The 13,762-nt window shown below is 57.2% G+C and overlaps 1 protein-coding gene across 4 annotated transcripts in view; it reads left to right on the forward strand.

The window, feature by feature from the left end:
• The window catches only part of BMP1 (bone morphogenetic protein 1), a 42,277-nt gene that overhangs the window by 22,607 nt on the left and 5,908 nt on the right, over window positions 1-13,762 (forward strand). For 3 of the 4 annotated variants that reach the window (XM_007450567.1, XM_007450569.1, XM_007450568.1), the window contains 8 exons: window positions 772-874; window positions 2,877-2,993; window positions 3,256-3,401; window positions 3,503-3,698; window positions 4,978-5,103; window positions 5,878-6,038; window positions 6,459-6,639; window positions 10,447-10,572. In XM_007450567.1, coding sequence (XP_007450629.1) covers window positions 772-874; window positions 2,877-2,993; window positions 3,256-3,401; window positions 3,503-3,698; window positions 4,978-5,103; window positions 5,878-6,038; window positions 6,459-6,639; window positions 10,447-10,572 — 1,156 coding nt within the window. Of the gene's footprint in view, window positions 1-771; window positions 875-2,876; window positions 2,994-3,255; window positions 3,402-3,502; window positions 3,699-4,977; window positions 5,104-5,877; window positions 6,039-6,458; window positions 6,640-9,755; window positions 9,842-10,446; window positions 10,573-13,762 lie in introns of those variants that run through there. The other variant, XM_007450570.1, reaches the window with a different exon arrangement.

The following is a 13,762-nucleotide window of genomic DNA, read 5'->3' on the forward strand; positions in this document are numbered from 1 at the left end:
GGCTGTAGAGCTCAGGCTGAGTAGTTGTGGCGCACGGGCTTAGTTGCTCTGCGGCATGTGGGATCTTCCCGGATGAGGGCTCGAACCCGTGTTCCCTGCATTGGCAGGCAGATTCTTAACCACTGCACCACCAGGGAAGCCCTTTTTTTTTTTTAATTGAAATATAGTTGAGTGTCTTAAACCCATTCTTGGGAGGCATGCAGACCTGATATTCTCTTCAGTGGTTAGCACGAGCCCCGCCTAGAACCAGCCTTCAGTAAATACGCGATGATGGGTAACTCAGGCCTTTCTTCCCTCTGCTCGTCCTCTCTGGACCCTTCATTCCCGTTCAGACCGCCCCCTGCCCCCAGTCCCACATGCCTCCCTGGGCCCTTCCTCTCACCATGGAGACCTCTTCCCTCTAAAGATGCTGTGATTTATATTATTTAAGTTGACCATGAAGAGAGCTGGGTTTGTTTAACCCTAAGCAACGGCTCCTTACTAAGGAGATCAGTAAAATGAGACCCCAGGTCTCAAACATACTTTCAACGAGGCTGTGCATTTTAAGTGAGGCCTGGCTTGGGGTATCTGGGAAGAATGCTGACTAGAACTGGCAGATGGCTGGGGACGAGGGACACTTCTGTGCCAGGAGCTCCTTTCTGGAACACTTAACTATTTATAACCCATGGCAAACAGCCTCACGAGGCAGGCAGCGGTCATGGGGCTGGTGGGCGAGGCCGGCGGGCGATGTGTGGGCAGCGGTGTCAACTTCCTCCTCGCCCATTTCCCCAGATCATCCTGAACTTCACGTCCATGGACCTGTACCGCAGCCGCCTGTGCTGGTACGACTACGTGGAGGTCCGAGACGGCTTCTGGAGGAAGGCGCCCCTCCGAGGTACCCGCCTTACCTCCTCCACAGCTACGTCCTTCTTAGAACTACCCACGTGACACGCTGTGTATCCTCCCCCCAGCACTAGCACTTGGCTATGGGCAGCGCCCTAGCATGGGAACCAGGAGTCCTGGTATAGTCAGTGCTGCCAGCTCCATCATTAAATGTGTGACTTTGGGCAAGTCTCTTCCCCAGTCTGGACCTCAAGGTCCTCAGTATGGGCTTCCAGGCCTCCCTCAGAGGGTGGCTGTCAGTTTATAGGTGTGGGCAATCACACAAGGTGACAGAGGGAGATGGACAGGCCCGTCCTCTCAGCTCCAGGCTCTCTTCCTCATCTGGGCAATTTCAGAGGCTCTGTTTTCTGTCTGCGAGATGTGGCCTGAGGGTGCCCACAATGCAGCCTGGTGCACCACAGAGGCCTACATTCCTGGCACGGTCGCCCAAACTTGCTTGCACAGGGTGCTTTGTCTCAGGGGGTAGGGGAGTGGGTAAGTGGGGGATGGATGGGTCAGAACCACAGGACAGAAGATGCTGTAATGGACACAGAGTTAGAGACTGAGGCGCTACATGAATTCTCCTTCGATCTGGATGTGAGCCTGAGTAGCTCAGGACCGCTCATTAGCGTTAGAACTTTGTCTCACAGCCTCTGCCTGAAGCAGGCTGACAAATCCTCGCTAACCATCTCTTTTTTTCCCCCAGTTTCTGATGTTCGAATATTTCTTATTAGTCACCCAAAGCAGCTGTCATTACGACACTTCTTGCTACAGAAGCGTTGGCATTTCCAAGATTGCTGTTTCTTTTTTTTTTTTTTTTTTTTTTTTCTTTTTTTTTTTATTATTTTTTTTTACATATGTTTGGCTGCATTGGGTCTTCATTGCTGTGCCCGGGCTTTCTCTAGTTGCGGCGAGCAGGGGTTACTCTTTACTGCGGTGCACGGGCTTCTCATTGCAGTGGCCTCTCTTGTTGAGGAGCACAGGCCCTAGGCGCGCGGGCTTCAGTAGTTGCAGCACACGGCCTCAGTAGGTGTGGCTCAGTATTTGTGGTTCGCGGGCCCTAGAGCGCAGGTTCAGTAGCTGTGGCGCATGGGGTTAGTTGCTCCGCGGCATGTGTGATCTTCCAGGACCAGGGCTCAAACCCATGTCCCCTGCATTGGCAGGCGGATTCTTAACCACTGCATCACCAGGGAAGTCACGGAAGTTATTTCTTGCTTCTTACCCACATATCTTGCTACAACTCAAAACTAACTTCCTTTGCTTTTAACTAGGATCAAGTCCTCAATTTCTTACACACATAAAAACTGTCATTCAAAACTATTCAACTGCAAGGATTTCATTCCTTTGCATTTTTTTTTTTTTTTTTTTGCAGTTTCTTTTTAATAACTTACATTCCTAGGCCAGCACCCTTTGTCCATTGATGCAAGTTGGGAAACACCCATATTATTACGAACACACAAATCATCCCTAGTCAATTCTTGACTACAAAGAATTCCACAGATGGCCAGCCTCATCTGCTTATGTGGATTCTTGTCAGGTTTTATTTCAAAGATGACATTTTCTCACCCAGTCTCCAGATTCTGGGATTTATTTGGGGTCCCATGGCATCCCCTGCATTTGAGCAAAAGAAAACTGTTTGTTTTGGGTTATTACTTGTTTGCATGGAGAACAAATAAGAAAGGATAAGTAGTGATGGTAATGCTCTTTTTAAAAAGTAAATAAAACACAGGTACCGTTGGCTAAGGTGAGGAGTCACCTTTCCTCCCAGAAACAGACTCCTATCCTTTCCCTCAAGGGCATGAAATCTTCTAGAGTGGACTCTGGCTCTTCAAGGCCAAACTGGACCTTGGACCAGATGCAGGCCAACTTGAATGTGTGTCAAGTGCAGACCAGGGCCAGAGCCCCTGAGCCCCTCAGAGAGGTGGGGAGGGCTTCCTGGAGGTGCAGCCCTGGTGCGGGAAGGGAGAGGGCCTTGCTTTGGGCCTCACTGCCCACTGTCCGCGCCGTCTGTGCAGGCCGCTTCTGCGGGGGCAAACTCCCGGAGCCCATTGTCTCCACCGACAGCCGCCTCTGGGTTGAATTCCGCAGCAGCAGCAACTGGGTCGGGAAAGGCTTCTTTGCGGTCTATGAAGGTACCGAGGCAAGGGGACGGGGGAGTCAGAGGTGGGGTCCCTGGGCACCCTAGAACCACTCCCTCCTGGCACCCCAGAGGCAAGGCCAAGGGCCCGTGAAGGAGGAAGCGGAGATCCCACTGGGACTGGCCAGGGCCAGGGGCACTGGGAAGCTGGGGGTGTGGGTGGGCAGGGCTAGAAGAGGGGGTAGAGGGGCTCTCGAACATTGCAGAGCATTCTGACCGACATCCTCTTTTTCCCACCTCGTCCCCTGTCCCCAAAGCCATCTGTGGGGGAGATGTGAAAAAGGACAACGGCCACATCCAGTCGCCCAATTACCCAGACGACTACCGGCCCAGCAAAGTCTGCATCTGGCGGATCCAGGTGTCCGAGGGCTTCCATGTGGGCCTCACCTTCCAGTCCTTTGAGGTGGGTCAGAGACCCCCAGGACGGCCCACCTCCTGCGGGCTTCCGGGGCTTGGGTCTGGGCCGCCAGGGCTCCTCCTGCTGACGGAGCCCCCGACCCCCAGATTGAGCGCCATGACAGCTGCGCCTATGACTATCTGGAAGTGCGCGACGGGCACAGCGAGAGCAGCACCCTCATCGGGCGCTACTGCGGCTATGAGAAGCCAGACGACATCAAGAGCACATCCAGCCGCCTCTGGCTCAAGTTCGTCTCTGATGGGTCCATTAACAAAGCTGGCTTCGCCGTCAACTTTTTCAAAGGTGCCTCCTTCCCCGCTCCCCTACCCCGGCCCACTCCTGTGGCCAACCCACCTCCTTTGTTCCTTCTTTTTATTTTTTTTAATTTTATTTGATTGTGGTAAGAACACTTAGCGTGAGATCTACACTTGGAGCACATCTAAGTGTACACACCAGTATTGCCGACCAAGGCACAGTGCTGTGCAGATCTCCTTGCTTGACGGAAACTTTATGCCCGCTGATTTATAACTCCCCCCTCCCCCTCCCCCAGCCCTGGGCACCCATCATTCCACTCTTCAATTTTATGAATTGGGCTATATTTTAGATACCCTCATGTAAGTGGAATCATGCAGAATTTGACTTTTGGGGACTGGCTTATTTTACTTAAAATAATGTCCTGAAGGTTCATCTGTGTTATCGCATATGGCAGAGTTTCCTTCTTTTTTAGGGCTGAGTAGTATTCCACTGTGTGTCTGAACCACATTTCCTTTAGTCTCATCCGTGGGTGGACACCTTGGCTATTGTGAATGGTGCTGCCATGGCTTCATTCGTTCCTCAATTCACTCACTCAACACACTGTGAGGGATTCGTAGACCCTGGCGCCCTGCCCTTGAATTTATGGCCTAACTGGGCAGAAAAGGTCCCACTGAAAAACTGCGTACCTCACTGAGTAAATGACAAACGTAGGTAAAAGTAGCTGACACACGGTAGGTGCTCGACAGAGAATTGACATAACAATTCAGGAGTTGCCTTAAAGTCCAGAAGTTTGTACTGACGGAATGTTGGTGAGATGTGCAGGCAGGGAGTACCGTAGGAGCTCAGGGAGGAGACAAGGCAGCGTGGACTTTTTATCGGCGTGACCCTGGGCATTGAGGGTGTTCTGCCCAAACCTCATTTCCTCGTCTGTAATCTGGGCACAGTTACAGCCCCTCCATCACAGGCTTCACGTAGGGATTGAAGCAGAGGTGAAAGAGTAGTACTCAGCCGGGGGTGGCACATGAGAGGCCCCAGTGAATGGTAGTGGCCACCAGCCCAGCCAGTGTGGTCAGAAGGAAGGCTCCATGGGTCCACCTGTCCCCTCCTTCAGGGCAATGCCTGTCCCTTTGGGGTTGTCACAGACAGGATCCCCTGGGGACCGGGTGGGGTTCTGAGCAGGTCACAGCTGACTTCCTCCCCCTGGAATGGGACTGGCGGTGGTCCTAGCAGCCTGAGGGACCCTGGACTTGACTCCCAAGCAGAGGGCAGGAGGAGGGACCCAGGCCCCGGACTGGGAGTCACTGACACCCTTTCCTTACGACCGCAGAGGTGGACGAGTGCTCTCGGCCCAACCGCGGGGGCTGTGAGCAGCGGTGTCTCAACACCCTGGGCAGTTACAAGTGCAGCTGCGACCCTGGGTATGAGCTGGCCCCTGACAAGCGCCGCTGCGAGGGTAAGTGCCCCAAGGCTGCCCAGGACCCTGTTCCCTCTCCCACCCCAAACCCTCCAGCCCGGATCTCTTCTGCCCTTGGACAGACCCCTTTCCAGGAAAACTAGGATTCCCTGGCACTTTGGTCACTACTCATGGATAAGGAATACATTGTCTATTTCAATCCCCCGGAACACGCCAGGTGTGATGTACTCTGGTTTCGTTTTCGTTTCTTGTTCTTCTTTTTAAATGCTGATCATGATTGATTTCATCACCCAGCAGAAGGTCACGATCCACAGTTTGGAAACCACTGTTCTTAGACAGGCACTGAGTTCCAGCCCCTCATTATAAATGTTCCCAGGAGGTAGTGAAACGCTCTCTGGCTAACTGACTCCAGCTCAGCCTGATCTTGCGGCCGGGCTTCTCTCCACTCACCTCTGAGCAGCTCCCTCTCCCTCCGTGCCTCCCAGTCCCTGCCCCCTGGTCCTCCCTGCCTCCCTCCCAGCACCCCCTGCCCACTGGTACTGCCTTTCTGGAGCCCCTCACCCCACCCCCCACCTCTAAGCAGACGCCTGGCCTGTTCTCTCGCAGAGAAAATTGAAGTGACCACACAACTCCTCCTACTCGGAAGACACCCCCCTCCCCTGCCTCCTTCCCCATAGAGACCACACACAAGCCCCCCAGCCTGGGGGAACCCACAAACCCACTCCTCCTCCTTCATGCACCCCAGCCTGTGTCCATGCCCTTCTCTAGAGCTGGGACTCCCGGTGGGTGACGCCACCTCCCTTGTTCCCCCAGCTGCCTGTGGTGGATTCCTCACCAAGCTCAATGGCTCCATCACCAGCCCGGGCTGGCCCAAGGAGTACCCCCCTAACAAAAACTGCATCTGGCAGCTGGTGGCGCCCACCCAATACCGCATCTCCCTGCAGTTTGACTTCTTCGAGACCGAGGGCAATGATGTAAGTGCCCGCCTGGGGCTGAGGAGACACAGGGAGGTCTGAGGCGTGCGAGCTCAGCCTGGTGCCTGCTTCCTACCCTCCGAAAGAAATACTCCAGGAATGTAGAGGCGGTGTGTGTGGTGGGGGTTCAGAGGAAGCAGGGGAGGCTCAGGGAGGAGGGCCTTGAAGGCCAGGGAGCACGTGGCACGTGGGAATGAAGGACGTGGAGTCCAGAAGCCTGTGGGGAGAGGCAGGGCTGGGGGCTTATGTGGGGAGCACAAGAGGAACTGATGGGGCGGGGTGGCACTTTTTGAATTGTTAGATGTGGCAAAGCAGGTAACTAAAGGCGAAAGGACCCACAGAACAGGGAACCTCCTCAGGCGAGGGTGGTCAGGAAAGGCTTCCTGGAGGAGGTGGGCCTGGAGCTGCGCTGCCCCACAGGTGTGCAAGTACGACTTCGTGGAGGTGCGCAGCGGACTCACGGCTGACTCCAAGCTGCACGGCAAGTTCTGTGGCTCCGAGAAGCCCGAGGTCATCACCTCCCAATACAACAACATGCGTGTGGAGTTCAAGTCCGACAACACAGTCTCCAAAAAGGGCTTCAAGGCCCACTTCTTCTCAGGTAACCCCGGACTCCCCAGCTCCGAGCCCCGCATCCCTTTCTTCCTGCCGCTGCACCCCTGTACTCTGCAGCCCCTCTGGTGCCGGGCAGCAGGGTCTGTCCCCTGCTCCCCCCACTGGCCCTCCACCACCAGGACAGCCCTCCCTGCATGAACCCCGCTATTCCTGAGCCCTCAAGGCTGTATGGAAGCCGACCTGAGGCTGGGCAGGACATAGGCCTGCAGAAAGGAAGGGAGAGGGTGCTCCAGGCCTCAGGTCCAGGCCTCAGGGGCCGCAAGCCAAGACCTGAGAGAGGTCAGGCCCTGGGAACAGGGAGCTCAGTGAGGCCGGACACTGCCGCATGCAGAAGAGGAGGGTGTTTGCATTGGACTGTGGGGCAGCTTATCTGGCAGCGGCTGGATCTTTAATCAGAACCTGTACACACCAAATGGGGTCATGCCGGGGCCTTCAGAAGCGATAAGGAGCCTCCCTTCCCTCAACCTCAAAGCCTTCCCACTCCCCCGAGGCCCACGGTGGGGGACTCAGATCCAACCAGCACATGTCTGTTGACAGCTGCCCCATGTATGGCTAGGGGTCAAGTCCCTTTGAGGGCCCCATCTCCGGGCACACAGGTGGCCATGGGCTGGCTGGAGCAGTTTGTCGGGGAGCAACCCAGGGATCCTCATCCCCAGCACACCTGGTGGGCCAGGCATGGGCGGCAGGAAGCCCAGAAGCCTCCGGCCGGGTCCACGCTGCCTTCCTTCTCCCCTCCTTTGCCCAGGGTCCTGCATCCTCAAGCCCCCTATGTGGCCGCCCTGCACCCTCGCCTGCCCCACTGGATGCCATGCACTGCCCCTGTGCACTGGTTCCCTGCTTGGTACTGCCAGCCACCCCGCTCTGCTTACAGTGCCTCACAGCCCCTGCCCCACTGCTGGCTGAGACCCTTGCAATGCGACTCCCTCTCTTCCCTGGGCCCACCTGGAACCCGTGTGAGGTGCTCACCAGAGGGCTGAGGGGACGTAACATCTACTCAGGGATGGGCTCAGCCCCAGGGAAACCATTACCTGCTTACTCTTGTCTCTTTCTGCCCTTCTGTTGCTCCAGTCTTGGTGGTGGTGGGGGGGGCGGGGAGGGGGACCAGCACCACATCTGTCAGACCTAGAGCCCAGGGCTCTCCACCCACGGTTACTGCCCTGCCCTGGCCCAACAGTGCTACCCTCAGCCCACCCTCAGCTCTGCACAGATGGGCGCACACACACACGCACACACACACCTGCACATGCACACTTGCACTGCCCCTTCTTCACAAGAAACCTGCAGAGGACCCTCACCGCTGGGCATCAAGGTTCAGCCCTCAGGGTCCAGGGCATCTGACTCTGACCCCCCAGGAGGGGGGCTATTTGGACTTTTGGGACACCCAGCGAGGAGACCATAAGGCAAGAAGAAGAGAGAGCCTGAAGACCTTCAGTGTGACCCCAGCCACCTTCCGGGGCATTTGGCACTGGAGGGTGAGTGCCATCTCCTTGTCCCAGCCCGTGTCCACTCCCTGCTCCTGCCCTTTCTGCAACCTGCATCCCTAGCTCCCAGGAGAGGCTGCCCCCAACCATGGCAGAGCCCCTCTCCGGGCACTAAAGCAGCCCTTTCTCAGGGCTCACAGCTCTCAATACTGCACTCAGCACTCACTCACCCACCCACTCACTCGTTCATTGGGCAAGTATTTCTTTTACCCCTACAATGTGCCAGGCACTGTACTCGGTTTTTGGGGTGCAAATATGAGGAAGGCATGGGGGTCCATTTCAGGACAATCTTTGCTCATTCCGTGAGCTGGGACTCCTGAAACTCCCAGCATAGTCATCAGTGAGTTACTCGGTGAAACCCCAGGATGGGTTGTAGGGTGCCCATCACCCCACATTCTCACAGGGCTTGTGCAAAGGCAGCTTCCACAGGGCCCTCTGTCAGGGTCCCTCACGATGCTCTAACTGAGGAGACCTGGGGAAGGACTTGGGGACTCCACCTCTTGACCTTGGGTTGTTTGGGTCCCACGGGGTCTGGCTCATGTGAGAGTGAATTGGAGAAGCAGGGCCATCTGGGAGCCAGTGCTCCAGCCCTCGGGCCCCTCTCCCAGGGGAGACCCGGAACAGGGCCGCTGTTGTCACAGACTCCGCCTGGCCGTGTGAATGTCAGCAGGCATCTTTCTACCTCGGGGCTCATCTCTGGAATTCTGTGTGTCCACTCCCCTTACCTGAATGCCTGCCTCCGTTCCAGGCACACAGTACCCAAAATGACCGTGGAGAGACTGGAGAATATGTGTGTGTGATGTACCCGTGCCTGTGACCACGTGTCCCTCTGTGTCAGTTTCTGTGTTCATGGGAGAGTGCATGTGCAGATCCACCCGAATGGGAGCAGCTGCGCCTGTGAGCCCTCCTGAGTCCGCAGTGGCCTGCTGATGAGCCCGTGGTCTCTGCATCCACGTGTGTCTCTATTTGTACCTGTGCTTGTGTGTGCCTATGCACACTTCCTCACGCACAGGGAGTGAGCCAGCGGCGTCTATCCCTGTGTGCACGTGTACACAGGTGGCCGATGGCTGACGTGTGTGAGTGTGGTGTCTGTGTGTGAGGGGCTGACGTGTATCCTGTGCATGTGTGTGTGTGTCAACCTGCGGGTCAGTGTCTGTGCTGCCGTGTCAGGACGACGGTACAGGGTGAGGGATAATATGTCTGTTGGTGTGTTGGCGTGAGTGTGTGTCTGTGTCTGTAACACACTCTGTAGTTGCAGCACCAGAAGGAGAGAGCCGAGCTCTGGATGAGGCCCCCTTCCCATGGACTGCTCCCCTCTGCTAGAGACTCTGCGTCTCCTTCCCCAGCGTGCGGGCCTCATTCCCACCCCCAAGGCCTTCTCCCTGCCGCAGGCTTCCTCCCGTCTGTCCCCTGTCGCTGTGCCTCCTCCTACCCGCTGCCCCTCCGTGGCCTGGCTGCTCCGGACATGGCCGTCCTGCATGTGTGTCCGCCTGCCCCCCGACCCCGCGCTGCCCGTGGACCCCTCTCGGAGCCGGGCCTGGTTTTCACTGCTCTCCCTCCCTGGCCCCCGCCCTCCACCCGCACCCCTTGGTCCCTTTTCTCCTTCTCTCTCTCGTTTCAGAAAAGAGGCCAGCTCTGCAGCCCCCCCGGGGACGGCCCCACCAGCTCAAATTCCGAGTGCAGAAAAGAAACCGGACCCCCCAGTGAGGCCCGCCTGGCCTCCCGGACCCTTTGTTACTCAGGAACCTCACCTTGGACGGAATGGGCTGGGGGCTCTGCTGCCGCCCACCCCGACCTCCGCTCTGCCATGCCGGCCCGGCTCCCTCCGGCCGGACAGAACTGGTGCTCTCCTGGCCCCCGCCCCCGCTCACGTGGACAGGGGACCCTCCCTGCCTCCCGCCCCTCCCATTTTGATGGTGTCTGTGACATTTCCTGTTGTGAAGTAAAAGAGGGACCCCTGCGTCCTGCTCCTTTCTCTTGCAGTCTGCTTGTCCGTGTGTCTATTTTTCCACTTGTCCGTCTGTCCAGTAAGCAGGTAATGGTAGAGGGTTCCCATGCTGGTCAGCTCCAGACCCCAGCCTCCCTCCGTCCACTTCTCCTTTCTCTCCGCACAGCTGGGCCCCCCTCAGCCGCCTCCGCTTGATGCAGTGCCCTGGACCCCCACCATCGCCTTGACCTCCGCTCCCCACCCCGCCTGTGGGGGGGCGGGGGGAGGGCGAGGTGGATGCCCAGCCAGTCCTCCCACTTCCCCTGGGGTGACACAGCCCTCAGCCCTGCACAGACCAGTCTGCCCTTGCTTGTTCCCCCTGCAGACAAGGACGAGTGCTCCAAGGATAACGGCGGCTGCCAGCAAGACTGCGCCAACACCTTCGGCAGCTACGAGTGTCAGTGTCGCAGCGGCTTCGTCCTCCACGACAACAAGCACGACTGCAAGGAAGGTAAGCGCTGCCGGAGCCCCCGGGCACCCTCCCCTGCCCACGGCCTGGGGCCTGAAGGACCGAGGCTGGGGAGCGGGCTCAGAGGTGCCATCTCCTTCGGCCTCTCTGTGGACTCAAGAAGCTGAGTGACCTCTGAGGTCACCTTGTTTTGCCTCCCGCCTAGTACACGGACCCCCCCCCCCCCCCGGGGAGCGGGCTCAGAGGTGCCATCTCCTTCGGCCTCTCTGTGGACTCAAGAAGCTGAGTGACCTCTGAGGTCCCCTTGTTTTGCCCCCCGCCTAGTACACGGACCCCCCCCCCGCCCCATCCCTCCTCACCCCCAGCAATATCCAAGCCACACACACTTCTGGAGAGGTGGGGCTGCCCCCAGGCCCCATTGTTAGGCTGTTCTGGTAATGAGTGCTCCTTAAAATCCATGTCCAAGTCTTTCTCTTTGTCCGACCTCCTGCTGTCAGGGACGCAAGCTGGGACAGTCGTGAAGAGCACAGACTCTGGTGCCAGGCTGCCTGGCACAGCCCTGCCACTTAGCCAGCCACGTGCCCTTGGGCAGCTGACTTCCTTTCTCCGCACCCGGGTTTGCTCACGAGTGACTCCTGGATGGCACCAGCACCCTCCTCCTAGGGGCGGGGCGCTGTGATGTGCTCCGAGCAGTGCCTGGCTCATAGCAAGCAGTCACGTATGTCACTGTTATCGGTCACATCTCTGACCCCTGGGGACACCTGGAACAGGGCTGCTGCCTCCCTGACATCGAAACCCCGCAGATCCTTGGAAACAGCTCTCAGGTCATTGCCCATATCACGTGATGCCTCTGGATGCAATACAAGCCTGGCCTGCTCCCAGTTGCTGATTCCACTGTGGCCCGTGCCTGCTGGGGATGTACCATCCCAGCAGCACAATGTAGGCTCGCCTCTGACACTGAGAGTCTGTGTGCCGTTGGGTGAGTCATTTCGGCCCTCTGAGCTTCACTTGCCTCACCTGTGAGATGGTCCTAAGCTTTAGAGCCCTTGCTTTGAGCACTTAGCACAGTGCCTGGCAAATGCCTCTTCTCACCGTTACTAGGCGGACAACCAAAGTACCCGCAAATAAACTGCCGACTAGGATCAACAGAGGTGAAGCACCCAACAGACATCCCAGGGCTTCCATCCCCATCGCTTCAGGCTCTCCAAATATAGAGTACCTGACTCACGGAGCCCCCATATCTTTTAGCTAGGGGAGACATTCTTCTGGTGGTGTCTAAACTGCATGCCATCTCCGTACTCTCTATGAAAAACAGGGTTTTGCTAAAGAACCCTCAGCGTTGACATCAACGGGATAGCAGGAGCAGGTGTAAACTTCCTGGGGAGATGCCCTGTGTGTAGCTCCGATTCACTTTAGAAGAACTCATCGTTCCTTACTCAAGTGTTAGGCTAGTAACAAATCAGTATTTCCTGACCCCCTGCGGAGGGTGTAGCTCTGTGCAAAGTTCTGTAGGGGGTTCAAGAGGGGATCCCTCTGCTCCCGAGGAGACTGCAGTGTAGCTGGGGAGAGAAGTGGGCATGGAAGGAGAAATCAGAGGGTGGGGAAAACTGGTGTAAAAATGGGGTGGGGGGCAGTGAGTGTGGACATGGGAAGCTGAAGATGGGTAATGGAAGCAGCTCATAGCTCAAACGTGGAGGCCAGGGGCTCCACCTGCCTCCACCCGGGCCGCTGGGCGGCCTGCGAGGGCACTGCCCCTCTGGACCCTGGCGGCTGTGTATTCATCCTGTGAGCCTCTGACTATAGGCACAGCTGTTCGGCCTGCACCCCACCCACCCCTTTCTCCTCCCCAGTCCAGCAGTGCACTGGCTTTTCCTCAGAGGGACCTGTCAGGTTGGATGATAACGCATAAGGAGCCTCAGCCTTGGAGTTTGTGAGGCCATGCTGTTCCGAGGCAGAAGGCAGACTGCAGTGGATCAAGGAGCCATGAGTAGTGAGAACGTGGTGTAGCAAGTTTTCTTGAAGACAAGGAGGCAGGATGGGTGGTAGCAGGAGGAAAGCGTTGTTTCAGGATGGGCAAAGCGCAGGAAGGTTCGTGGCCTGGCCGAGCTGGCAGAGGGAGTGAGCGCGGGTAATGTGTGACAGGAGGGTCCCCAGATGGTGGGCAGCAATGAGCTCCAGCTCAAGGAAGGAAAATCCGTTCCTGCCCAGGAGGAGTGGCACCTTCTCTAAGACAAGGCAGGAGGGAAGGTGAGCGGGGAAGGTGAGTTTGCAGGTAGGGGTTGGGAAGCTGAAGTTCTTCGTATCTGAGGGCTCTGCTTTTCTCCGGGAGGCAGGAGGTGAGGTGGCCTGCCGGGAGCGGGGCTGGGAGTTGAGGAGAGGGCCGAAGGTTCGGAGCCGTAGCTGAGGAGGTGAGACATGGAGCTGGTGAAGGACGAATCCAGAGAATATCAAGGGGTGGGGGCCCAGCCACGCTTGGAGACCACGAATGGGGTTTTCCAAGATGGTGCCGCTCAAGCACGGCCCTTGATGAGCAGTTGGGGTGATGGGCCACATGGTCCAGCTGATAGAGAAGCAAGTTAAGTCAACCCAGGAGGAGGTATTGGGAGGAAGTGGAAGGATCAAGGCCATGGAGGCCTCTCTAAAGCTGGAGAGCTGTTAGGGAAAGGGAGGGCCTGAGCGCCCTGGAAGAATGGGAGGTGGCCACTGCGAGGGTGATGTGTTTGTAGCATCGAGAATTGGAGGGTAATGGCGAAGCCTTGGGGGTGAGAGGTGAGAACCCATAGAGCTGAGAAGGTCAGGGGCATGAGGCGTGTGGGTGGACCATCCACGTGTTTGTTGACATCACCTAGGGTGGTGGCAGGAGTGGGGTGGAGAGAACTGAGTCAGGTGCCAAAGTCTTCTGTGGATGTGGAAGCGTGGCAGGAGATCAGAGGATGCCAGCTTCGTGGAGAACAGAGGTGGTAATGGCCAAATGGCCTCAAAGGTCCAGGAGTGTACACAGGGCGCCTGGGAGGGCTGCTTCCATGGATGGTGACAGGTGAGGTCCAGCTTGGAACCAAGCAGCTAGATTTCCCCGGGCTGGGTGACAATGGAAAAGAAGTAACGTGAGCTTTCATTCCATTTCTAAGTGGGGGACAAGACAAGCAAGAAAGGAGGAGGAGGGGAGGGAGGGGCTTCTTCCTTCCTTTCTTCATAGGGGCCATTGGAGCACTGGGGTTCCTGCTGATCCCCT

The sequence above is a fragment of the Lipotes vexillifer genome, unplaced genomic scaffold, assembly GCF_000442215.2.
Source record: "Lipotes vexillifer unplaced genomic scaffold, Lipotes_vexillifer_v1.1 scaffold567, whole genome shotgun sequence".
NCBI lineage: Eukaryota > Metazoa > Chordata > Mammalia > Artiodactyla > Lipotidae > Lipotes > Lipotes vexillifer.